The 26,995-nt window shown below is 41.9% G+C and overlaps 2 protein-coding genes across 2 annotated transcripts; one reads left to right on the forward strand and one right to left on the reverse strand.

The window, feature by feature from the left end:
• Nucleotides 1–3,101: 3,101 nt before the first annotated feature.
• LOC139370994 (melanocyte protein PMEL-like) lies at nt 3,102–10,682 on the forward strand. The gene is made up of 12 exons (XM_071110953.1): nt 3,102–3,216; nt 6,756–6,851; nt 6,950–7,096; nt 7,221–7,367; nt 7,623–7,784; nt 7,965–8,270; nt 8,412–9,242; nt 9,354–9,533; nt 9,649–9,751; nt 9,870–10,075; nt 10,206–10,296; nt 10,529–10,682. Exons 1-12 carry the CDS (start codon nt 3,159–3,161, stop codon nt 10,680–10,682), a joined length of 2,481 nt encoding a protein of 826 aa, XP_070967054.1. The 5' UTR covers nt 3,102–3,158.
• A 4,781-nt stretch (nt 10,683–15,463) lies between these two features.
• On the reverse strand, nt 15,464–25,229 carry LOC139370995 (tubulin alpha chain-like). The gene is made up of 4 exons (XM_071110954.1): nt 25,124–25,229; nt 17,080–17,302; nt 16,841–16,989; nt 15,464–16,731 (listed from the first exon to the last, which is right to left on the reverse strand). Exons 1-4 carry the CDS (start codon nt 25,124–25,126, stop codon nt 15,751–15,753), a joined length of 1,356 nt encoding a protein of 451 aa, XP_070967055.1. The 5' UTR covers nt 25,127–25,229; the 3' UTR covers nt 15,464–15,750.
• Between the last annotated feature and the right edge of the window lie 1,766 nt (nt 25,230–26,995).

Here is a 26,995-nt window from a genome sequence, read left to right on the forward strand (position 1 = left end):
CTGCAGAGAATCATGATTTTGTTAAACAGAGTTTGTTACAGTCCCTTTTGTCTACTTTAAAATAATCGGAATTGGTGGATGGTTTGCTCGCCGCCCGAGCCTGATTAGAACGTCACCTCTCCTCCCTCTCTGATTGTGGACAATAGGAGATATTATAGTGTGCAGTAATATTTGACGTGTATATGATATTATAGATACCTCACATGTGACTCGTAATAAGACTAAGCAATTAGCGTATTAAAATGTTTATCTGACTACATAAAGATAATTAAAATATACACTCAAGTGTTAGGCAATGAGTTGACGTTGACTAGCAAGAACTGGTCTGAGAATTGTCTATATCAAAGGCAGATATTTAATGAACATTGTACAATGAATGGATTTGCATACAAGGCATAAAGCTTATGTTACAAGTATTAAAAAGCATTACAAAGCATACTTCTAGGTATTTACAATACCAGTCAAAAGTTTGGACACACCTACTCATTCAAGGCTTTTTCTTTATTTTTACTATTTTCTACATTGTAAAATAATAGTGAAGACATCAAAACTATGAAATAACACATAAAGAATCATGTAGCAACTGTTCACCCAGCTACCATCTAGCAGACGGAGATAGTACAGATGTATCAAAGCCGGGACCGAGAAACTGTTTTACCCACTTTATATGTGTAACGGTTTTCTGTATGAGAAGGAGAGTCGGACCAAAATGCAGCGTGTAGATTGCGATCCATGTTTTAATAAACAAACGTAAAACACGAATCAATACAAAACACTACAAAATAAAGAACGTAACGAAAACCTAAACAGCCCTATCTGGTGAAAACACATAGACAGGAACAATCACCCACAAACACACAGTGAAACCCAGGCTACCTAAATATGGTTCCCAATCAGAGACAATGACGAACACCTGCCTCTGATTGAGAACCATATCAGGCCGAACATAGAACTAGACAAACTAGACATGTAACATAGAATGCCCACTCAGATCACACCCTGACCAACCACAACATAGAAATATACAAAGTAAACTATGGTCAGGGTGTGACAATATGTATATACTGTATTCTAGCCATGGCTCATCCTCATGGATTATGTATGTATTGTATTGCTAGATGTTACTGCACTGTTGGAGCTAGAAACATAAGCATTTTGCTCCACCTGCAATAACATCTGGTAGGTTAAGAGTGTTGGGACAGTAATCAAAAGGTCACTGGTTCCGAATCCCCAAGCCTAATGGGGGAAAAATCTGTGGACGTGCCCTTGAGCAAGGCACTTAACCCAATTGCTCCTGTAAGTTGTTCTGGATAAGAGCGTCTGCTAAATTACCAAAATGTAAAATCGGCAAATCTATGTTTATTTTTTTCATTTCACCTTTATTTAACCAGGTAGGCAAGTTGAGAACAAGTTCTCATTTACAACTGCGACCTGGCCAAGATAAAGCAAAGGAGTTCGACACATATAACAACACAGAGTTACACATGGAGTAAAACAAACATACAGTCAATAATACAGTAGACAAATACATCTATAATGTGAGCAAATGAGGTGAGATAAGGGAGGTAAATGCAATAAATAGGCCATGGTGGCGAAGTAAATACAATATAGCAATTAAAACACTGGAATGGTAGATTTGATTGTAGATGAGTGTGCAAAGTAGAAATACTGGGGTGCAAAGGAGCAAAATAAATACAGTAGGGGAAGAGGTAGTTGTTTGGGCTATTTGTAGATTGGCTATGTACAGGTGCAGTGATCTGTGAGCTGCTCTGACAGCTGGTGCTTAAAGCTAGTGAGGGAGATGAGTGTTTCCAGTTTCAGAGATTTTTGTAGTTCGTTCCAGTCATTAGCAGCAGAGAACTGGAAGGAGAGGCGGCCAAAGGAGGAATTGGCTTTGGGGGTGACAAGTGAGATATACCTGCTGGAACGCGTGCTACGGGTGTGTGCTGCTATGGTGACCAGCGAGCAGAGATAAGGCGGGACTTTACCTAGCAGGGTCTTGTAGATGACCTGGAGCCAGTGGGTTTGGCGACGAGTATGAAGCGAGGGCCAGCCAATGATAGCGTACAGGTCGCAGTGGTGGGTAGTATATGGGGCTTTGGTGACAAAACGGATTGCACTGTGATAGACTGCATCCAATTTGTTGAGTAGGGTGTTGGAGGCTATTTTGTAAATGACATCGCCGAAGTCGAGGATCGGTAAGATGGTCAGTTTTACGAGGGTATGTTTGGCAGCATGAGTGAAGGATGCCTTGTTGCGAAATAGGAAACCAATTCTAGATTTAACTTTGGATTGGAGATGTTTTATGTGAGTCTGGAAGTAGAGTTTACAGTCTAACCAGACACCTAGGTATTTGTAGTTGTCCACATATTTTGTCAGAACCGTCCAGAGTAGTAATGCTGGACGGGCAGGCAGGTGCAGGTAGCAATCGGTTGAAGAGCATGCATTTAGTTTTACTTGTATTTAAGAGCAGTTGGAGGCCACGGAAGGAGAGTTATATGGCATTGAAGCTCGTCTGGAGGGTTGTTAACACAGTGTCCAAAGGGCCAGAAGTATACAGAATGTATACGTAGTATATGTAGACGACCAATAAACTTTGATTTATTGCGTTTTTCTACCACAACCACTAAGCCATTAATTCCATAAGGTTCCCACTGTCTTGTGAAAATGGGAGAAGTATCACTCTTTACTTGTTGGAGAACATTGTATGTTCGAAATCGGATAATTTCCTACATTTTTCAAAAGAAATGAAAGAGTTTTATGTCTCATCTTTCTTTCAAGCACCAGTGCAAAGATAGCATTTTTTTTTAATTAAATAAATTCTGACATGTAGAAATATTTTTGGGGGATTGATGGTAACACTACATTAAGGTTAATCCTTTTAGCTACTGTAATTATCCAATAAAACATTTGAAAACATAATAGCATTGCTAACAAAGTGTGTCTGTCTCTTCACACTGTTGATTATAGTGGGAGGGGCTGGGTTGTAGCCTCCCTAAAATCCGATGCGAGAGGCAAGTTTATGGTAATTAAGGGTCCAAGACTCTTTTATAGGGAATCAGAATCCTACCACAAGTCTCTCTGTGTGTGTTGTTGGGTTTTTAAGACTAGGATAAGGGTAAGGAACTGGGCAGAGAAAGGACACACAACCACGCACAATGAGGACTTTACTGGCGGTACTGGTGTTGGCTATCTCATCAGCAGCTTTAGAAGCAAGTGAGTATATATTACTTTCTAAATTACTATTTGATTAAACACTGGTTGCTCCATCCAGTCTTTCTTGAGTTATGTGCAGTGTTGGACGGGAGATGGGGCTGAGGTAGAATGAAATGAAATAATGGAAATATTCTCACTGATTATTGCTAAGTACTCACTGAGCAATGACATTTGTGCAAACAATCCCTTTTAGTAGTGAAATGTTTGTTCTATATTTCCCTTTGTATTTTGCATTGCCATTGAAAAGGATGAATAATAATCTATTCATTACTGCCTCCTCAATACACTGCATATATACTCAATAAATATCTGTATATAGTAAAACGTTTCAATACTTGGTGAATATACAGGACCACCAGTGTCTGAAATTACAACATTTTCAAAGAGTATAGTATACCGGTATAATCTTCTAAATAACACCATTTTGTGCAGTTCAACTTTAAAGTGTGGAGAATTGAATTAAGAAGATCCTGAGTAAATTCATGTTAAGCTTTGACATGAGCTCATCATGCAATTCATTTTGGAAGTACATTTAAGGAATAATTCTGTAGACCAAAAAAATATGTTTTTGGCGTGCCTTGTCTACATTAATCTCACATTAGCAAGAATTCCACCACTGTGTAATATACAGTAGGATAGCATGTCTATTAACTACTCACAGATTACATGCTTGTAATCAAGAATAGCGCAATCACATGCCAAGTTGATCTCCAAACCCTAAAACTCTTCTGTGCATCCTGTAGTTTCAATAGTAAGGTGAACATTTTCTCAGCTCTCATCAATAGAACAGAATAACTATATTTTTTCCCCTGAGGAAACATTAGTACTAAAGTTGTTGTTTCACTATCAATCATGAAGTTCAACATGTTATCTACCAATGTGTTGCATTTAATGGATATCCAAACCAAACCACAAGCTGTAATTCACTTGGTAGGAGATATCGGTCTTTTCATTGGCAATCAGTTTGAAGTGTGACTATGTGATGAATGACTGCACATGATAACGATATTATGGCTTGTCATTATGAGTGAGTTATTTTAGAGGATGCATTCCTGTGATTGTATGATCGTACTGTATATGCCAAGGGGATTACAAGAGGCTCATAATAACAGAAGATAATGTAGTTGTTGCGGTTTCCTAAATCCTGAATTTGCACCTTATGATACATAATCACGATTTCAGTCATATATCACACACTCGCGCGTGCGCACACACTCGTATGTGTGACGTGCACACACAAACACACACACAGTGGTGTCTGAAGTCCACAGAGGCTCTCCTCCTTCCAGCATTTGGGATTACAGCTGCCTGTGCTCAATTGACAGTCACATGAAAGGGATTGACGGGGATTGCAGGGGTGGTGTGACTCGCCTGGAACCTCCACCTCTCTCTCCCCCTTCCACAACCATCAAAGAAATACCTGAACTACCCACCACCGCTATCTACCCCCTCGAATAACTATATTTGATGCTTCTTTAAGTAAAATGTTCGAAAATGTCTTTGCTCACACCTCATCTTGTGCCCATTTGCCAAGCTGTAACATCATGATGATAACTTTTCCTCTACCCAGGGTAGGCAACAGGGCAGCGAACACTTCACCATATAATACGGTCAAAAAAAATGGAATAGCTATGGTTGTATTTTCAGGAAGGAGTGGTCAGATCCTGTAGGTTTGAAGAAGTAGAAATTGTGTCAACATGTTCAATAAGCATTTGAGCCATGGTTATACACATTCCAGGTCTGAGTAGTAGATATTTGTATGACATTCACTCAAAGGACATTGTAAAAGTAAATGCTAATTAATTAGCCCGGTAGGTAGAGAGTTCTGGGTGCCAGGATCCTGTTCCTGACTAATGTCTAGACAATAGCAATGTTTTGATAAAATACCATTTTCAACCTCAGATTTACATCTAGATTTAATTGTGCAGTGGTCAATTGGCAACTGGCCAAGTGGTCTTACAAACAGATTTACATTTAGGGTTTTTGCTGTTGCCTAATGGGAATACCTCACCATAACCACTGCCACTGGTGATGTTACATAACTGATTAAACCTCAATAATATGATAAATATGAATGTAGTAGTTCACTACTACAGTCGAAAGTTTGGACACACCTACTCATTCAAGGGTTTTCTTTATTTCTGCTATTTTCTACATTGTAGAATAATAGTGAAGACATCAAAACTATAAAATAGCACATATGGAATCATGTAGTAACCAAAAAAGTGTTAAGCGAATCAAAATATATTTGAGATTCTTCAAAGTGGCCTTGTTGACAGCTTTGCACACTCTTGGCATTCTCTCACCCCGCTTCATGAGGTAGTGCCTTAACAAGTGTGCCTTGATTAATTAGTGGAATTTCTTTCCTTAATGCATTTGAGCCAATCAGTTGTGTTGTGACAAGGTAAGGTTGGTATGCAGAAGATAGCCCTATTTGGTAAAAGACCCAAGTCCATATTATGGCAAGAACAGCTCAAATAAGCAAAGAGAAATGACAGTCCATCATTACTTTAAGACACGTTTTTTCAAGTGCAGTCGCAAAAACCATCAAGCACTATAATGAAACTGGCTCTCATTAGGACCGCCACAGGAAATGAAGACCCAGAGTTACCTCTGCTGCAGAAGATAAGTTCATTAGCGTTACCAGCCTCAGAAATTGCAGCCCAAATAAATGCTTCACCGAGTTCAAGTAACAGACACATCTCAACATCAACTGTTCAGAGGAGACTGCGTGAATCAGGCCTTCGTGGTCGAATTGCTGCAAAGAAACCACTACTAACCACTACCAATAAAAAGAAGAGACTTGCTTGGGCCAAGAAACACGAGCAATGATGAGTCCAAATTTTTGATTTTTGGTTCCAACCGCCATGTCTTTGTGAGATGCAGAGTAGGTGAATGGATGATCTCCGCATGTGTAGTTCCCACCGTGAAGCACAGAGGAGGAGGTGTGATGTTGTGGGGTGCTTTGCTGGTGACACTGTCTGTGGACAATGACCCAAAACACACCAGCGGGCTGTGTAAGGGATATTTTACCAAGGAGAGTGATGGAGTGCTGCATCAGATGACCTGGCCTCCACAATCACCCGACCTTAACCCAATTGAGATGGTTTGGGATGAGTTGGACTGCAGAGTGAAGGAAAAGCAGCCAACAAGTGCTCAGTATATGTGGGAACTCCTTCAAGACTGTTGGAAAAGCATTCCTCATGAAGCTGGTTGAGAGAATGCCAAGAGTGTGCAAAGCTGTCATCAAGGCAAAGGGCGGCTACTTTGAGGAATATCAAATATAAAATATATTTTGATTTATGTAACACTTTTTTGGTTACTACATGATTCCATGTGTGTTATTTCATAGTTTTGATGTCTTCACTATTATTCTACAATGTAGAAAATAGTCCAAATAAAGAAAAAACTTTGAACGAGTAGGTGTGTCCAAACTTTTGACTGGTACTGTATGTCAAAGTGTGATCAACAAAAACATTGTTTCAATTAGGAGAACGAGAGAAAAAGTACCCTAAAACTTCAACCCTTTATTTTTTCAGAGCCTAAAACACGTTTCACACGCTACCGCTCATGGAACTCACAAATGTATCCAGTGTGGAAAGATGGGGACTCCCGATACAGAGACTGTTGGACAGGTGTGTTCTCACTTTACTGCACGTTTTTATAGACCAATCAACTTCTATCGAAACGTTTACCTCTTTCTATTGATGTATTTATCACTCTCTGTCACCAGGTGGCGAAGTTACATTCGATGTGAAAAACGATGGACCCACCCTGACTGGCTCAAAGGCAACCTTTAACATCAACATTCGCCTTCCGTCAAACCAGACAGTACGTCCTGATGGACAGGTGGTGTGGGTGCGTAACGGCACTGTCAATGGTGAGCTTTCCTTTCAATTCATCGACCCCACAGTTTTTTTTTTTTTGTCGTATAGGCCTACAATCTTTTTTCTAGTGTTCCTAACCTTTTATGTTAAACTGGGTGTGATCCTCTTCTCCTACAGGAACACAGTACCGTCAGGGCCAGGCTGTGTACCCCGACCAGGTCTCTGGTCATTCAGGAGAGTACAGTGGTGTCTTCCCTGATGGCACCCCCTTCACTGGGACAGCAGACAGGAAACCCCACTACGTGTTTGTGTGGACAACATGGGGTAAAAACAAGCTCTTTCATTTACAGACATTGATGTGAGAATGTGCCAACAAAATAACCCAATGCATTCTGGTATTGACCAAGCTGTGTGCAGTGTGCGCTGGGAAATCATTCCTTTGATAAGAGGTTTTAGAGGATTAGTAAAGCAGCTGCTGTTCCTCTGAGCTTTGTCAACTCAAGGTTTGATCATCAGGCCATCCAGTTAAATTGTATAACCGTTGCTGTGTTTTCTAACTACTGCTGCTTTGGATTCCAGGACGTTACTGGCAGGTGGCAGGCGGACCCTCCTCTTCTCTCACCATCGGCACAGACAATGTGCCCCTAGGCTCTTACAACATGGAGGTGGTCATCTACCACTGCCGTGGCAAGGACAAGTTCATCCCTCTGGGCTACGCCTCCACAACCTTCTCCATCACAGGTGGGCAGCTGTTTAAGAGGAAACACTTGCCAAATTTAAATGCACAAAGTATTATTTTAATTTAAACAGCAAATCAATCAACCCTAATTTGACTTCAATTGATCATTATAGATCCTTTGAATTTATTCTCACAATCTTTCACAACATTAACTTGACATGTTTTGCCTTGTGCCTCCCCAGACCAGATCCCCTTCACGGTGTCGCTAACCCAAATTAACGATGTGAACCAGGCTGACCAGAGCTTCATCCAGAACCGGGCCGTTGTCTTCAGCATCAGCCTCCATGACCCCAGCCAGTACCTCAGCACCTCAGACGTCACCTTTAACTGGGACTTTGGTGACAACAGCGGCACCCTCATCTCCAAGGAGCGCCAGGTCACACACATGTACCTCACCGCTGGCACCTACAGGCCTCAGGTGGTCCTGATGGCAAGCATCCCCAACGGCTGTGACACGCCTGCAGACCCCACCACTGCTAACCCCACTGGTGAGAGACCTCATTTTCTATTTTACAGCGCATGCATTTATCAAAAACAATATTTCCTTTACCAAAGTCAATTCATATTCGGTGCATATAACATACGTAACAGTTGTAAGTAAAATGTGTTGTTTTTGTGTTTTCAACCAGTATTGGCCAGAGCCCCTGCCATGGTTGTGGTGGTCTCTACCCCAGAGGCAGCTCCAGCTGACATCGCCCTGGATCTACTCGCCTCTGATGTTGCCCCTGCTGAGGGTGCAGATACAGTTGCAGCCAATGACACAGATGCAGTCGAAGCCGATGCCGCAGTCGAACCCGCAGACACAGCCAATGCCGCAGCCGAACCCACTGCCGAAGGCACAGCCTCAGAGGGAGTCGAGGTGGTTGCCACAGTGGCCCCTGCGGCGGAGGATGCCACCGTTGTCCCAGCAACAGAAGATCCAGCTGTTGTCCCGGCAACAGAGGACAATGCCGCTGTCCCTGCAGTAGAAACCGACGCCACAGCAGAAAACACGGCTGCTCCAGCCGTTGAGAACCCCGCCGCTGTCCTGGCTGTGGAGGGAGCCACAACTGTCGCTCCAGCAGCTGAAGAGGCAGCTGCTGAAACCTCAGTGGTAGAGGCTACGGCCGCAGATGTGCCCATCATCGACGCTGCTGCTTCAGTAGCTCCAGTTGCAGAGGGAGAGGAGGCTATAGTGGACCTGGTGGCCACAGTCCTCCCAGAGATCCCAGTCGTAGCCTCCGTTGCTGCCACGGCGGAGGAGGCCTTGGTTGCCGATACTGGAGTGGAGGTTGCGGCTGCAACACAGGTGGCTCAGGCTGAGATGGTGGCCCCTGCTGCTAACGTCATTGTTCCTGCCGACACTGAGGCTGCCGCTGTGGTGGAGGTGGTGCCAGCTGAACCTGCTCTTGAGACCGAGGCAGCGCTAGAGGCAGAGGTCGTAGAGACTGTGAATGAGGTTGCAGCTGACGACACTGCCGGTGATCACTTACTTAGTTACTTACTCATTATATATATACACAAAAACACTTAATCAATCATTTGAGTCTTTTCATAATACTGATAACTTACTGTGTCTTTGTTTTCTTCAGCGCCAGCAGCAGTGACTGCTCCAGTGGAGAGTGAGGTAGCAGCAGAGGTTGAGATAGAGTCAGGCACAGAGACACAGGTGGCTCTTGTTGTGGCTAAAAGGCAGGTTCCGGAACTTACAGCAACTGACAACTGTATGATCTACCGCTATGGCTCCTTCTCGACCTCAGTGGATGTCGTCCGTAAGTCCACATATGTCCAGATACTGTTGACGTGTTTACAATACAGTCGCAGCTGAGATGTAAAATGCAGGTGACGGTTGCTGATAATGATCTCACAATCTATCTCATTTCTCAGAGGGTATTGAGAGTGTGGAGATCACCCAGGTGGCCAACGTGGTGTCTCTGGCCACTGAGGTGGTGCAGAATGCTGTGGACCTGACCATCACCTGCCAGGGGAGGTGAGTAGCCAGCCAGCAGTGGAGACAGGACCCAAGGGACCGTGCACATTCTGTTGAAATTAGCATTTTGAACATTGCCATCCCCTGCACTTCATATCTCCACCTTCTCTTTACTTAGCCTGCCCAATGAAGTGTGCACCATTATCTCGGACGCAGACTGCATCACCCCTGTGGAGACCGTTTGTAACAACGTGACACCCTCCCCAGATTGTCAGATGATACTTCGACAGTTTTTCAACGAATCTGGAGTGTTCTGCGTCAATGTGTCCCTGACAAATGATGTTAGTCTGGCTGTGGCCAGTGCTAAAGTCAGTGTGACAGTGGGTGAGTGAAATTTAACGAACAACCGTACATAAAGCTTTATGAATTTCAAAAAAAAAAATTATATTACATTTCACTGATCTGCGGAGTGTACTGTACCATACCTTACTCATACTGTGTGTTGTGGTTGCAGGCTCCAACTCCTCCACAGCAGGCACTGTGGCCGCGGTTCTGGGTGTCTTGGTCCTTGTCTGTGTTGTTGGTGCCATTGCTTTGACCTACAAGTGAGTGAAAAACAGTTCTAACCACCGTAAACGTTGCATGACGCAATGAAAGTCACACAATTCCTGGTTTCTCCAAATTGATACTTGATTCATGATCCACAAAAATTACCCATTGTGGTCCAATTAAAAAAAGATCCCATGTCATTATTATGTGGAGTCTTTTATATAATGCACATCTTTTTTTTTTTTTTACTCTACAATGAATGTCAGCTAACTTGTGTTTTCCAACCAGGCGGTTTAAGCAGTATCGCCCACTGAGGGAGGACTCCACAGGTGGCAGCATGGGCAGCTCTGGAATCACGTCTGTGCCGATGCTGCTGTGGAATCTTCTGAGCCAACAGACACCAGGAGAAAGAAGCCCACTGCTTCAGGGAAGCGTGGTATGAACCATCTGCAATGATACAGCCCAAACCCATGCATGTAAATATCACTCAGACACACACATCCACTCAGCATGCATGTGTACCCATAAAGACACATACTGTACACTTGCAGACTCCGACACACACAGCCACCCTAATCCGGAGACAAACTGCAACAAGAACAAGCAATATAAAGCAGTTGTTTTCTGTATTGTTACACTGAAAGCAAATTTAATCAAAATGATCATGTATTGCTAATGTTTTTCAACATAGAACAAAAAAGAAACCCCCAAAGGCAAAATTAACATTTGTTTCTGGCATTGCATTACTTGTGACAAAATATTATATTTATTTTGACCCACATACTTTTTTATTTAATAAAAAGGAAAACGGATTAAAGTTGTCAAAAATCGAATCATTTATGCTGTACTTTTTGTGTACTTGTACACTGTTCTTTAGAATGTAATCATAACAATGAATGATTGTCTTTTAAGCTTCCAACATATTCATTTGCTAACTGGTCTAATCTGGTATATTATTTGAGATTAGAATGTACATTTAGGGACATTTTATAAGGGAAATATTTGTTTTTGTAGACTTTATTCATTAGGCTTTGGATAGTATATCAATACACCCAGTCACTACAAAGATATAGGCATCCTTCCTGCCGGAGAGGAAGGAAACTGCTCAGGGATTTCACCATGAGGCCAATGGTGATTTTAAAATAGTTTGAGTTTAATGGTTGTGATATGAGAACTGAGGATGGATCAACAACATTGTAGTTACTATGCAATACTAACCTAAATGTCAGAGTGAAAAGAAGGAAGCCTGTACATAATACAAATAAATGTACTTTTTCTCCTTGAATTAGAAGTGTTATGTTGGGGCAAATCCAACACAATACATCACTGAGTACCACTCTTCACTTTTTCAAGCATGGTGGTGGCTGCATCATGTTACTTGTCATCGGCAAGGACTAGGGAGTTTTTTAAATAAAAATAAACAGAAAACAGCTATCAGCACTGGCAAAATCATACAGGAAAATCTGGTTCAGTCTGCTTCCAACAGACGCTGGGAGACAAAGTCACCTTTCAGCAGGACAATAACCTAAAACACAAGGACAAATCTTCGCTGGAGTTGCTTACCAAGACGACTTAAATCGGCTTGAAAAATCTATTTCAAGAATTGAAAATGGCGGTCTAGCAATGATTAACAATTATCTTGACAAAGCTTGAATATTTTTTTAAAGAATATTGGGCAATATATTGTACAATCCAGGTGTGCAAAGCTCTTAGAGACCTACCCAAAAAGACTCAGATGTAATCACCGCCAAAGGTTGCTTCTGCAAAGTATTGACTCAGGTGTGTGAATACTTATGTAAGTGAGATATTTCTTAATTTCATTGTCAATAAATTAGCAGAAAAATTCTCAAACATGTTCTCACTTTGTCATTATGTGGTATTGTGTGTAGATGGGTGAGAATGTATTTTTATTTTATTTGAATTCGGGCTGTAACAACAAAATGTGGAATAAGTGAAGGAGTATGAATACTTTCTGAAGGCACTGTATACCATACCATTCTCTAACTTTGATAGATTTAAACAAACAATATTGGAATCACCATGGTCACAAGTTTACAACCATAAACTGTAAACTCCATCTGCCTATATTTTGGTTCAAATATGTTACATTTAATTAGGATTTAGAGTCATAAAGCAACTGAGAAAAAAAGGTTGCTGCTGTGTATACCACTTGAATGAAGAAGAGAAAAAAACATTTTTTGTCAACTCTGTCAGAGTGCTGAAATATCTGATCGAATGGTTATGTTTTTATTGGGGATTTTCAACTCTGTCACTGATGGCTAACCTCCTTAATTAAGATCTTTTTTTCTGCAATATTGTGAAGAAAACATTTTATTCCACTGTTCTGTAACATATGCTTAAATAATTGAATAATAATAAAGTATTTGCAGTGCTAGACCTAATGGATCCTGTTTTCTTTAACGTTGTTTAATGTTCCACATCTAGAACAACATGCCAAATGGTAACCAAATGAACCCTGGAGCAGTAATGCCATAAACCAAAACAAGAAGTTTAGAGATTTGTATTACATAATCTAATGTTAGAATGAAATAATCAAGGCCTTTAAACACTTGTGGACAGTAAATGAAATGCCTTTTATGGTGTCTGACGGAGGTTACATAAATACAGTTAGTTGCATTTTATGTTCCTTTACATGGTGTGATAGCAGATACGTTGGTCTATCAAAATTCAGTACCAAAATAAAAAGTGTTAAACAAATCAAAATATGTTTTAGATTTTAATTTCTTCAAAGTAGCAACCCTTTGCCTTGATGACAGCTTTGCACTCTCTTGGCATTCTCTCAACCAGCTTCATGAGGAACGTTTTTCAACAGTCTTGAAGAAGTTCACATATGCTGAGCACTTGGAGCATTAGTGCTATAGAACAAAACAAAAATAAGTATAGAGATTTGTATTACATATTTGAATAATCAAATGTTAGAATTAAACAATCAAGGCCGTTAAACATTTGTGGACAGTAAATGAAGTTCACAAATGCTGAGCACTTGTTGTCTGCTTTTCCTTCACTCTGCGGTCCAACTCATCCCAAACCATCTCAATTGGGTTGAGGTTGAGTGATTGTGGAGGCCAGGTCATCTGATGCAGCCCTCTCCTTCTTGGTCAAATAGCCCTTACACAGCCTGGAGGAGTGTTGGGTCATTGTCCTGTTAAAACTAATTATAGTACCACTAAGTGCAAACCAGATGGGATGGCATATCGTTGCAGAATGCTGTCGTAACCATGCTGGTTAGGTGTGCCTTGAATTCTAAATAAATTACTGACCGTGTCACCAGCAAAGCACCATCACACGTCCTCCCCCATGCTTCACGGCGGGTACCATCCGTTCACCTACTCTGCGTCTCACAAAGACACAGCAGTTGGAACCAAAAATCTCAAATTTAGACTCAACAAAACCTAATTCCAGATTTCCACCGGTCTAATGTCCATTGCTCATGTTTCTTTGCCAAAGCAAGTCTCTTCTTATTATTGGTGTCCTTTAGTAGTGGTTTCTTTGCAGCAATTTGACCATGAAGGCCTGATTCACGCAGTCTCCTCTGAAAAGTTGATGTTGAGAGGTGCCTGTTACTTGACCTCTGTGAAGCATTTATTTAGGCTGCAATTTAAGAGGCTGGTAACTCTAATGAACTTATCCTCTGCAGCAGAGGTAACTCTGGGTCTTCCTTTCCTGTGGCTGTCCTCATGAGAGCCAGTTTCATCATAGTGCTTGATGGTTTTTGCAACTGCACTTGAAGAAAGATGTCTTAAAGTAATGATGGACTGTCATTTCTCTTTGCTTATTTGAGCTGTTCTTGGCATAATATGGACTTGGTCTTTTACCAAATAGGGTAAATTCTTCTGTATACCATCCCTACCTTGTCACAACACAACTGATTGGCTCAAATGCATTAGAAAGAACTTCTACAAATTAACTTTTAACAAGGCACACCTGTTAATTGAAATGCATTCCAGGTGACTACCCCATGAAGCTGGTTGAGAGAATGCCAAGCGTGTGCAAAGCTGTCATTTTTTTATTTAACTAGACAGGTCAGTTTAGAACAAATTCCTATTTACAATGATGGCCAACCCCGGCCAAACCCTGACCTAACCTGGACGACGCTGGACCAATTGTGCGCATAGCTATGGGACCCCCGATCACAGTTGATTGTGATACCGGGATCGAACCAGGGTCTGTATGGACACCTCTAGCACTGCGATGCAGTGCCTTAGACTGCTGTGCCGCTCGGGAGCCTCAGTCATCAAGGCGAAGGGTGGCTACTTGGAAGAATCTCAAACATAACATATATTTAGATTTGTTTACACTTTATTTCATCGTTTTGATGTCTTCACTATTATTCAACAATATAGAAAATAGTAAAAATAAAGAAAAACCCTGGAATGAGTAGGTGTGGCCAAACTTTTGACTGGTACTCTATATATTTCAAATTTTGTTAATATTAAGACAAATATTTGTGGAAAAAAAGTTAAGATTGTCCTGTCATTCAAGAATCCCTGAGCTTAAAACAGCAACATGTTCTCTCAGCCTCATGGCAAAATGTGTAAAATAGCAAGATATTAGCAATAAAACTGTATTTTTCTCTCTCCGCCCCATGAGTCCATTGCTTGGACCTTGCGGGGGGCCCCGAATTTGCGCTATGCCACTGGAGACCAGTTGTCAATAAAAAAATAAATGCACTGCTTTAAAATGTTCATTTCAATCTTGATTGTTTTGATTCCGGTGACATTTCTCAGAATGCTGCATAAAATATTTTGTAAAGCTGCCAGAAAATAACAATGTTGCTGCAGTTAGATATGCCTGAAGAATAAAATCTATATTTGAATGCAGATGGTTGTGCTATATTATAGGCTATTAGCACTTCTGGAAAGCAAGTTGCACCACTTTTCAGTAAGTGTTATGTTAATTACATGTTAATTTCCTAATGTAATTACAGTGTTTTAGGTACACATTGTTACATAGTTATGTCTTCTTGCAATTTGAAAGATTTGTACACGGATATAAAACAATAATTTTAGGGTGAGGTTCAGCTAAATATATACATATAGATTGTCAATGTGTAATTACACAAACAGCTAGTTGTAGAACTAACAATATGTACCTACTACCTACATTGTTATTACACTTCAACAATCAAATGATTCCTTCTTGAGAAACACTGTGGTAAGAAAGAAAGAAAGAAAGAAAGAAAGACAAGAAGCAAAACTCCTCCAGTAATTTATTGTATATAACAGACAAAAGAGGACAGACCGCTGCAGTGTAAAATAACATAAAACCGTAAAAAGTAAAACCATTGCAACACAATGACATTCCCTGAACACAACCACAGCAAATTTCATTAACAGCTTTCGATGCCAATGGAATGCATGAATATCTATGATGTGTGACAGTGTTTTCTAGCCATTTCCAACGCTAATAAGGAAAGCTGAGCCATGTAAACTTCTGACCAGTGATAAGCATGCTAGTGATATGACTAGGGTGAATCAAGTCACTTCACTTTAATACTCCTCTCCCTCCTCCTCTCCCTCTCCCTCAATGGAGTCGACACCCACTTCCTCATAATCTTTCTCCAGGGCAGCCATGTCTTCCCTGGCCTCAGAGAACTCTCCCTCCTCCATACCCTCACCTACGTACCAATGCACGAATGCACGCTTGGCATACATCAGGTCAAACTTGTGGTCAAGGCGGGCCCAGGCCTCTGCAATAGCAGTGGTGTTGCTAAGCATGCACACTGCCCTCTGGACCTTGGCCAGATCTCCACCAGGTACCACAGTTGGGGGCTGGTAGTTGATACCAACCTTGAAACCAGTTGGGCACCAGTCTACAAACTGGATGGAGCGTTTTGTTTTGATGGTGGCAATGGCAGCGTTAACGTCTTTGGGCACAACGTCACCACGATACAGCAGACAGCAGGCCATGTACTTGCCGTGACGTGGGTCACATTTTACCATCTGATTACATGGCTCAAAGCAAGCATTGGTGATCTCAGACACAGAGAGCTGCTCATGGTAAGCCCTCTCTGCTGAGATCACTGGGGCATAGGTGGCCAGAGGGAAGTGGATACGGGGATAGGGCACCAAGTTAGTCTGGAACTCTGTCAGATCAACATTGAGGGCACCATCGAATCGGAGGGAAGCAGTGATGGAGGACACAATCTGGCTGATTAACCTGTTAAGATTAGTGTAGGTGGGACGCTCGATATCGAGGTTCCTACGGCAGATGTCATAGATAGCCTCATTGTCGACCATGAAAGCACAGTCTGAATGTTCCAGGGTGGTGTGGGTGGTCAGGATGGCGTTGTAGGGCTCAACAACAGCTGTGGACACCTGGGGAGCTGGGTAGATTGAGAACTCAAGCTTGGACTTCTTGCCATAGTCAACAGACAGGCGTTCCATCAACAGGGAGGTGAAACCAGAACCGGTGCCACCTCCAAAGCTGTGGAAGACCAGGAAGCCCTGAAGGCCAGTGCACTGGTCAGCCTGGAGAGGAGGAGAGGTGTTTCAGATCATTATGGAGGGATAAAGGTGCAGGATTTTCAGAGATGTGGGCAGAGTGTATGTTAATACAACATCATATGTAAGTTCTCACCAGTTTGCGAGTCCTGTCCAGAACCATGTCTATGATCTCTTTGCCGATGGTGTAATGACCACGGGCGTAGTTGTTCGCTGCATCTTCCTTCCCAGTGATCAGCTGCTCAGGATGGAAGAGTTGGCGGTATGTTCCAGTTCGCACCTCATCTGGAAAAAGAAAGACCTGTAAGCTGAGGGCTCAAGACTAAGGGGATACCATAGTGTCATCATCATTGTTTCAAGACAGAGAGATCGTACCAATGACAGTGGGCTCCAGATCCACAAACACAGCCCTGGGGACATGCTTGCCAGCTCCAGTCTCACTGAAGAAGGTGTTGAAGGAGTCGTCTCCTCCTCCGATGGTCTTGTCACTGGGCATCTGACCATCTGGCTGGATCCCGTGCTCCAGACAATAGAGCTCCCAGCAGGCATTGCCAATCTGGACACCAGCCTGACCCACATGGATGGAGATACACTCACGCTTGAGAAAGAGAAGAGAGCGCAATTTAATTGGATCACACTGTACATAATCAAGGTAAATGTCAACGATGTCACCAAAGCATTGGCATCTGCATTTATGAGAGGAGAGCCAATGGAAAGAGGGCACACATTATCCGGTCTCCATTATATCTAATCCAATGCAAATCAGATTCTTGCACTCTTTTCATCTGAAGGGCAAACTGTATAGTGCTACATATTTCCCCATGATTGAATGCACATCACTAAGGACTTAACATGGTCCACACACACCCGCACAGTCTTGAAGAGTGCATGGTAGAGCTTCTTCCCCCTCAGGAGGCTGAACATATTTGGCAAGTTCTACAGCTGCACCATCGAGAGCAACTTGACTGGCTGCATCCCCACTTGGTATGGCAAATGCACCGCCCTCGACCGCAAAGCGCTACAGAGGGTGGACAATAAGAATTTGTTCTTAACTGGCTTGCCTAGTTAAATAAAGGTTAAAAATTCACAAATTAAAAATCGTCTCTTGGACCAACAGGCTCCGAGACAGCTTCTACTGCCCAAGCCATAAGACTGCTAAATAGCCAGACTGCTAAATAGTAAATTTATGGTTGCCCAAACTATCTGCACTGACCCTACACATACTCACTAGACTATATACACTACATATGCATACATACACACACATGCATACTGACACGCACTTTAACACACCTTTATTTTACTCGCATTATTATCTATCCTGATGATTTGTCACTTTACCCTGCCTTCGTGTAGGGCAGATGCTTGCTAAAAAACTTTAATGGTATAGAATCAGCTTAATCCCCTCTGCCGAAGACGCTTGGACCTTCTTTTTTGATATTTTCAGTGGTATTGTTAACAAACACACCCCCATAAAGAAAATAAGAATTAAAAACAGGTTCAGCCCCTGGTTCGACTGTGATCTTGCAGAGTTACTCCACCTTAAGAATTGCAATTGGTGAAAGGCTCAGCACACGCATACTCAGGCTGACTGGCTATCATTCAGGCAAATGAGAAATAAGTGCACTCAGGCTATCTGGAAGGCCAAAGTTAGTTACTTTAAGGAGCAGTTCTCTCTCTATGGGTCTAACCCCAAGAAATTCTGGAAAACAGTTAAAGACCTGGAGAATAAACCTCCTCCTCACAGCTGCCCATGTCCTTTAATGTTGATTATGTGGTTGTTACTGACAAGAAGCACATGGCTGAGCTCTTTAATTACCAGTTCATTAAGTCAGGATTCCTATTGACTCAGCCATGCCTCCTTGCCCGTCCAACATTTCCTCATCTCCCACCCCTTCTAATGTGACTATCCTCGATGCTTCTCCCTCTTTTCCCCCTGTCCTGCTACAAAGTTTCTCCCTGCAGGCAGTCACTGAGTCCGAGGTGCTAAAGGAGATCCTTAAACTTGACCCACAAAAAGACATCTGGGTCAGATGGTTTAGACCCTTTCTTCTTTAAGGATGCTGCCCCTATCATCGCCAAGCCTATCTCCAACCTTTTTAACCTGTCTCTTCTTTCTGGGGAGGTTACCATTGCTTGGAAGGCAGCCACGGTTCCTCCTTTATTTCAAGGGGAGATCAAGCTGATCCTAAGTTTTATAGGCCTATTACTATTTTCCCCTGTTTATCAAAAGTGTTGTAAAAACTTGTCAATAATCAACTGACTGGCTTTCTTGATGTCTATAGTATTCTCTCAGGTATGCAATCTGGTTTACAGTCAGATAAAAGATGTGTCACTGCAACCTTAAAGGTCCTCAATGATGTCACCATTGCCCTTGATTCTAAGCAATATTGTGCTGCTATTTTCATTGACTTGTCCAAAGCTTTTGATACGGTAGACCATTCCATTCTTGTGGGCCGGGTAAGGAGTATTGGTGTCTCTGAGGGGTCTTTGATCTGGTTTGCTAACTACTTCTCTCAAAGATTGCAGTGTATAAAGTCAGAAAATCTGCTGTCTCAGCCACTGCCTGTCACCAAGGGAGTACACCAAGGCTCGTTCCTAGGCCCCACGCTCTTCTCAATGTACATCAACAACATAGCTCAGGCAGTAGGAAGCTCTCTCATCCATTTATATGTAGATGATACAGTCTTATACTCAGCTGGCCCCTCCCTAGATTTACAACAAAGCTTTCTTAGTGTCCAACAAGCTTTCTCTACCCTTAACCTTGTTCTGAACACCTCCAAAACAAAGGTCATGTGGTTTGGTAAGAAGAATGCCCCTCTTCCCACAGGTGTTATTACTACCTCTGAGGGTTTAGAGCTTGAGGTGGTCACCTCATACAAGTACTTGGAAGTATGGCTAGATAGTGCACTGCCCTTCTATCAGCACATATTAAAGCTGCAGGCTGAAGTTAAATCTAGACTTGGTTTCCTCTATCATAATCGCTCCTCTTTCCCCCCAGCTTCCAAACTAACCCTGATCCAGATTACCATCCTACCCATGCTAGATTACGGAAACATCATTTATAGATCAGCAGTTAAGAGTGCTCTCGAGCGGCTAGATGTTCTTTACCATTCGGCCATCAGATTTGCCACCAATGCTCCTTATAGGATACATCACTGCACTCTATACTCCTCTGTAAACTGGTCATCTCTGTATACTTATTTATTAAACCCTCTTAGGCCTCACTCCCCCCTATCTGAGATATCTACTGCAGCCCTCCTCCTCCATATACAACACCCGTTCTGCCAGTCACATTCTGTTAAAGGTCCCCAAACCACACACATCCCTGGGTCGCTCATTTTTCAGTTCGCTGCAGCTAGTGACTGGAACGAGCCGCAACAAATACTCAAACTGGACAGTTTTATCTCAATCTCTTCATTCAAAGACTCAATCATGGACAATCTTGCTGACAGTTGGGGCTGCTTTGTGTGATGCATTGTTGTCTCTACCTTCTTGCCCTTTGTGCTGTTGTCTGTGCCCAATAATGAGTGTACCATGTTTTGTGCTGCTACCACGTTGTGTTGCTACCATGTTGTTGTTATGTTGTGTTGCTACCATGCTGTGTTGTCATGTGTTACTGCCTTGCTATGATTTTGTCTTAGGTCTCTCTTTATGTAGTGTTGTGTTGTCTCTCTTGATGTGATGTGTGTTTTGTCCTATATTTATATTGTAACGGTTCTCTTGTTGAGAAGTAGAGGCGGACCAAAAAGCAGCGTGATTATGTTGATTCATGTTTAATGACAAAAAGGATAAACACGAACACTACAAAAACAAGAAACGTGAAAACCCAAAACAGTCCTATCTGGTGCAAACACAGAGACAGGAACAATCACCCACAAACACACAGTGAAACCCAGGCTACCTAAGTATGATTCTCAATCAGAGACAACTAATGACACCTGCCTCTGATTGAGAACCATACTAGGCCGAAACATAGAAATACCCCAAAACATAGAAAAACAAACATAGACTGCCCACCCAACTCACGCCCTGACCATACTAAATAAATACAAAACAAAGGAAATAAAGGTCAGAACGTGACATATATTGTATTTACAGTATTTGTATCTTTAATCCCAGTCCCTCGTCCCTGCAGGAAGACTTTTGTATTTTGGTAGGCCGTCATTGTAAAAAATGATTTGTTCTTAACTGACTTGCCTAGTTAAATAAGGTTAAATAAATAAAAAATAAAAAAATGTACACACAGTATCTACCTCCAATATCTCGTACCTCTGCACATTGATCAGGTACTGGTACTCCCTGTATATAGTAGCTCCATTCTTTTGCATTTCATTTTATTACTCTTCTGTTACTATTATTATTGTTAAACTCTGCATCATTGGGAAGGGGTCGTAAGCAATTCTTTCATGGTAATGGCTACACCAGTTGTATTCAGCGCATGTGAAAAATAACATTTGATTTGATTTGCAGAGGGCTGGGATGAAATACAGTTAGGCTGCATTTTCCTCCACACTGCAGCACTGCAGCTATTCCACACAATCATCCCCTCTGTTCTGAGAGCACAAATTAATTTGGAAAAAGTGGTTATGGTTATGCCATGAAGAGGGACCGCCCTGAACTGCAGTCTGCAGGAGGTGAGAGAGAGAGAGAGAGCGTGAGAGCAAGAGGACCAAAAGCTGCAGCATGACCAGGACGAATGACGCAACCATCCCCCCACCTCCGCCCTCTCTCTCCTCCCCTTCCCCCCTCCCTTCTTCGCCACAGCTTCACCCTGCTGTTACCAAGGAATTTGCTTGCATATTTCCGTTGCTAAGCAACTTGGCCCTAGCAGGAAACTGTTTGAGATTTTGCACAGGAGGGGGTGGTTTGTGCACTTTCCATTAAAAAATTACGATTTAGATTTGTCTATGGGGTACACTTGCCCAGTGATGCTCAAGAGCTATAGCGCTATATTTTCAACAACCCTCAGGGCACCAACCCTCTTTAGGGCAAATCATTGACATCTCATGTTGCAAAATGGAAGACTATACAGATTCTACAGTGCATAGACTTAACAGTAATGCCATCATAGGAATAGTAGCCTTTATGTGCAGCGATAACACTTAAACCGGTGAATGTTATATCAAATGTGCTTGTCTCTGGTTGGAAAGCAGGTGCCAGGAAGGCTAAACTAAACATGAACATGGAAAGACAAGGGTGCAGCTGGCTACAATGGTTTAAGCACAGATCCATCTGCATAAGACCACTTCAGACAAAGATATTTTCCTTCCCCCTGTCAGGTCTCATCCTGGAGACCATATGCACCAGCAGAGATTAAGGATGACGCAGCTCCCCACCAGCTTTCAGTGTTAATCAATGAACGCGGTTCACCTGAGTCTGCTTTTTTCCTATGAATATTATAGTGTATATACTTTCCTCCAAAAAGAAAGAGTTAGATCATCTGAAATGGCCATTGGAACTTCAATATGGATGAAACTGTTCCACAATAAATGTACATTACTGTATTATAGTCTGGTCATCTACAGTGCATTCAGAAAGTATTCAGTCCCCTTTCTTTTTTCCACATTTTGTTACGTTTCAGCCTTATTCTAAAATTGATTAAATCATCATCAATCTACACACAATACCCCATAATGACAAAGTGAAACCAGGTTTAGAGACATTTTTGCAAATGTATTACAAATAAAAACAGTAATACCTTATTTACATAAGTACATAAGACCCTATGCTATGACACTCGAAATTGAGCTCAAGTGCATCCTGTTTCCATTGATCATCAACTTTATTGGAGTCCACCTGGACATGATTTGGAAAGGCACATACCTGCCTATATAAGGTAGAAAATCAGAGAAAAAACCAGGACATGAGGTCAAAGGAATTGTTCATAGAGCTCAGAGACAGGATTATGACGAGGCACCAATCTGGAGAAGAGTACCAAAACATTTATTCAGTATTGAAGGTCCCCAAGAACACAGTAGCCTCCATCATTCTTAAATGAAAGAATTTTGGAACCACCAGGACTCTTCCTAAAGCTGGCCGCCCGGCCAAACTGAGCAACCAGGGGAGAAGGGCCTTGGTCAGGGAGGTGACCAAGAACCTGATGGTCACTCTGACAGAGCTCCAGAGTTCCTCTGTGGAGATGGGAGAACCTTCCAGAAGGACAACCATCTCTGCAGCACTCCACCAATCAGGCATTCATGGTAGAGTGGCCAGAAGGAAGCCATTCCTCAGTAAAAGGCACATGACATTCATCTTGGAGTTTGCCAAAAGGCACCTAAAGGACTCTCAGACCATGAGAAACAAGATTCGCTGGTCTGATGAAACCAAGATTGAACTCTTTGGCCTGAATGCCAAGCGTCATGTCTGGAGGAAACTTGGCACCATCCCTACAAGCATGGTAGCACAGCATCATACTGTGGGGATGTTTTTCAGCGGCAGGGACAGTGAGACTAGTCAGGATCAAGAGAAAGATGAACGGCGCAAAGTACAGAGAGATCCTTGATGAAAACCTGCTCCAGAGCGCTCAGGACCTCAAACTGGGGCGAAGCATAAAGCAAAGACAATGCTTTGTAGCTTTAGGACAAGTCTCTGAATGCCCATGAGTGGCCCAGCCAGAGCCCGAACTTGAACCCGATCAAACATCTCTGGATAGACCTGAAAATAGCTGTGCAGCGACGCTCCTCATCCAACCTGACAGAGCTTGAGTGGATCTGCAGAGAAGAATGGGAGAAACTCCCCAAATACCGTGTGCCAAGCTTGTAGCATCATACCCAAGGAGACTCGAGGCTGTAATCACTGCCAAAGGTGTATCAACAAAGTACTGATTAAAGGGTCTGAATACTTAAGTAAATGTGATATTTACAGGTTTTATTTTTATTTTTTTTCAAACATTTCAAACAAAAAATAATTTAATCAATTATAGAATAAGGCACAAATGTGGAAAAAGTCAAGAGGTCTGAATACTTTCCGAATGCACTGTATGTTTGTACCTGTAGACTTTCCATGTCCATGAAGAAAAACATTGCTCAATACAGTAATTGAGTACATTGAGACATCAAGTGGTTTGTGATGATGTGATGATGTCATGTGATGATGTGGCTCAGTTGGTAGAGCATGGCACTTGCAATGCTAGGGTTGTCGATTCAATTCACATGGGGGACCAGTATGAAAATGTATGCACTCACTACTGAGTTGCTCTGGGTATGAGCGTCTAATAAAAAGGAATGAATAGACCATTTCAGTTTTCAAATAGAAGTTGGACTTGCAAAGTATTTCAAGAAACTGGAAAACATATATCAAGCAAGTATTTTTATATTACACAAGTATTATCAGATTAACTGTTTTGTACAGATAATTATCAGACTCAAGTTACCAATGCTGGTAAACACTCAAATACATTTAGTTTAAAACATTTCACAAAAGTAGTGCACTGGACCTTTACTAGTCCTGTATTAGCTGACCAATATAGCAGCACCCCCCACCCTCAAACAAACTAATTCACGCGCTATGCATAATACATTTAATGGAGATGCCAACAGAATGCCTAAACGTCCATATGCGCTAAGGCACCAAAGATAAGAGTCGCTTATATAACGCATATTATAGACTCATTAATAGGCTACATTATTCTTACTAGCTATTAAACAGGCAACACTGGTGAAAATGCTAACTATTAGAATAAATCTCTTCTGAGCGTAAGACTTTTCAAGGTGGGCGCGTCACACGACTATGACAACGCCGAATTCCATCAAGGCAGAAGAGGTTGCGATTAGAAGAGATCTGAAATGTTCTAATTTCTATCTCAGGTTCGTTTAACGCAAATTGAGATATTCGGAAGTCAAACTTGAACAGCACTATTTTATGATAGCAAATTATATTCAAATGACAATTAAGTATAAGATAATTGGGGTTCATTGGAACCAAAGTTTCTTTCTCGTCCTCCATCCGTAGCCCGCCGCCAATGGTTACGGGCATCAATTCACCTCAATCACATGAGCTTTCATTTTCCAGCAAAGCGACAATGTAATGTTTTTATTTTGATTGAGTCGACATGAGGATACACCTTCACTATATAAGATACACCTTCACTATATAACTTCGTAATAAGCCTAAAATTTAAAATAGGGTTCCATAGGGAATAGGGTATTCCCTCGACAGTTTGAAGCATAGCCTATCTATCATATTCGTCTAGTCAAATAAATCAGTGACCACTGATTTAAGCGATAAAATGCAATTCCAGCCACAATATGAATGAAGCCATATACATATTATGCAACAACACGCTAGGCTATGCAAAGTTACATTGATGGAATGGATGAGTAACTATAGCACCACCATCAGTAGAATGAGAGATGCACACACCACATAAAGAAATCAATAGACTACTTTCAACATTTCTGTGATAAACTGTACTCACCATTTTACTGACGGAGAGGAATTTTAGAGGAATATATTAAAAGAAAGTGTCTACAATTTTATCTTCGGATGAGAGAGAAGTTACTTTATGCGACAGCTAAGAGTCGATGTAGTAACTGAACTCAAACGTCGTGGCGCGCTAATATTTGTAGTATCGCTAGGAGGGCTGATCCAGCATACATTAATAAATTAATAAATTACGAAGAGGAGAGGATCAAGACTGCAGGCCTAGGCGTGAGGCCTATGGTGGGAGAGATGCAGCACGTAACACTGTACATTTCCCCCTACCTTGTGAAAACAGTTGCATTGGTCCTGTTTGTTGTTTTAACAAGAGTTCAAATCAAATTGCATTTAAGCTTCCCTGCATTATGGATTTTAAATGGATATACGTTTCCCTGCATTAAAGTCCTGGGCCCTAGGAGTGCCACCTCTGGATGAGCATTTTCTTGTTTGCTTATAGCCTTATACAGCTTGTTGAGAGCGGTCTTAATGCCAGCATCGATTTGTGGTGGTAAATAGACAGCTATGAAAAATATAGATGAAAACTCTCTTGGTAAATAGTGTGGTCTACAGCTTATCATGACATACTCTAACTCAGGCGAGCAAAACATAGAGACTTCCTTAATAATAGATTTCGTGCACCAGCTGTTATTGACAAATAGACACAGACCGCCACTCCTTGTCTTACAGGAGGCAGCTGTTCAATCCTACTGATGCACGGAAAACCCAGCCAGCTGTATGTTATCCATGTCGTCATTCAGCAACGACTCGGTGAAACATAAGATATTACAGTTTTTAATGTCTCGTTGGTAGGATAGTCTCGATCGGAGCTCATCCATTTTATTATCCAATGATTTCACGTTGGCTAATAGGACTGATAGAGGCGGATTACGCACTCGCTGTCGAGTGCCATTTGGAGTACGGTCAGCATAAAAATTTAAGCCTATTGTGATATGACAGAGTTATTTGTTAGTTTGTTAGAGTCAGTAAAATTTGAACCACAGTATCTGCAAATGTAGAACCCCATTGTAGTCAATACCAGGCAAAAAACATTAAAATATATAGGCTATATACAGAGGTCCTGTTCACAAAGACCTAATCTGGCATCAACCCCTTTCAGCACCATGAAGGCAGGTTAGCGTTTTTCGTCATGAATCTTGTTCTGGAGGCAGCTCTGAAGAATGGTCACTAGCTGGCACAGCCACATAGTCATAAAATCTGATTTTGAACCACAGGAGCTTGGTGGTGCCTTAATTGGGGAGGACGGGCTCGTGGTAATGGCTGGAGCGGAGTGGATGGAATGGTTCCATGTATTTGATGCCATTCCATTGACTCTGTTACAGACATTATTATGAGCCGTCCTCCCCTCAGCAGCTTCCACTGTTTTAAACCTATCCCTAACCTTAACCATACTTATAACCCTAATGCCCAACTCTAATCTTAAATTAAGAACAAAAAGCACATTTTTGTTTTCCTACATTTTAACAGTATAGCCAATTTTGACTTTGCAGCTAGCCCATCTAGCGGATATCACTCAGTTCTGCCTCCAGGACAAGACTCATCCCAATAAATGTCAACCTACCACGCAATTTTAAAAATGTATTTCACCTTCATTTAACCAGGTAGGCTAGTTGAGAACAAGTTCTCATTTACAACTGCGACCTGGCCAAGATAAAGCAAAGCAGTGCGACACAAACAACAACACAGATTTACACATGGAATTAACAAGCGTACAGTCAATAACACAATAGAAAAAAAAGAAAGTCTATATACAGTGTGTGCAAATGGCGTGAGGAGGTAAGGCAATAAATAGGCCATAGTAGAGGCCTAAATTACAATTTAGCAAATTAACACTGGAGTGACAGATGAGCAG

The sequence above is a fragment of the Oncorhynchus clarkii genome, chromosome 17 (assembly GCF_045791955.1).
Source record: "Oncorhynchus clarkii lewisi isolate Uvic-CL-2024 chromosome 17, UVic_Ocla_1.0, whole genome shotgun sequence".
NCBI classification, from domain to species: domain Eukaryota; kingdom Metazoa; phylum Chordata; class Actinopteri; order Salmoniformes; family Salmonidae; genus Oncorhynchus; species Oncorhynchus clarkii.

Bases quoted from the DNA above. Each gene is read 5' to 3' on its own strand.
- LOC139370994 (XM_071110953.1), top strand. From the start codon at position 3,159: ATGAGGACTTTACTGGCGGTACTGGTGTTGGCTATCTCATCAGCAGCT. The intron at 7,785-7,964 runs GTGGGCAGCTGT...GTGCCTCCCCAG, and splicing joins CACAACCTTCTCCATCACAG to ACCAGATCCCCTTCACGGTG. The intron at 10,297-10,528 runs GTGAGTGAAAAA...TTTTCCAACCAG, and splicing joins GCCATTGCTTTGACCTACAA to GCGGTTTAAGCAGTATCGCC.
- LOC139370995 (XM_071110954.1), bottom strand. The intron at 16,990-17,079 runs GTACGATCTCTC...TTCTTTTTCCAG, and splicing joins TCTGGAGCCCACTGTCATTG to ATGAGGTGCGAACTGGAACA. The intron at 16,732-16,840 runs GTGAGAACTTAC...CCTCCTCTCCAG, and splicing joins TGGACAGGACTCGCAAACTG to GCTGACCAGTGCACTGGCCT.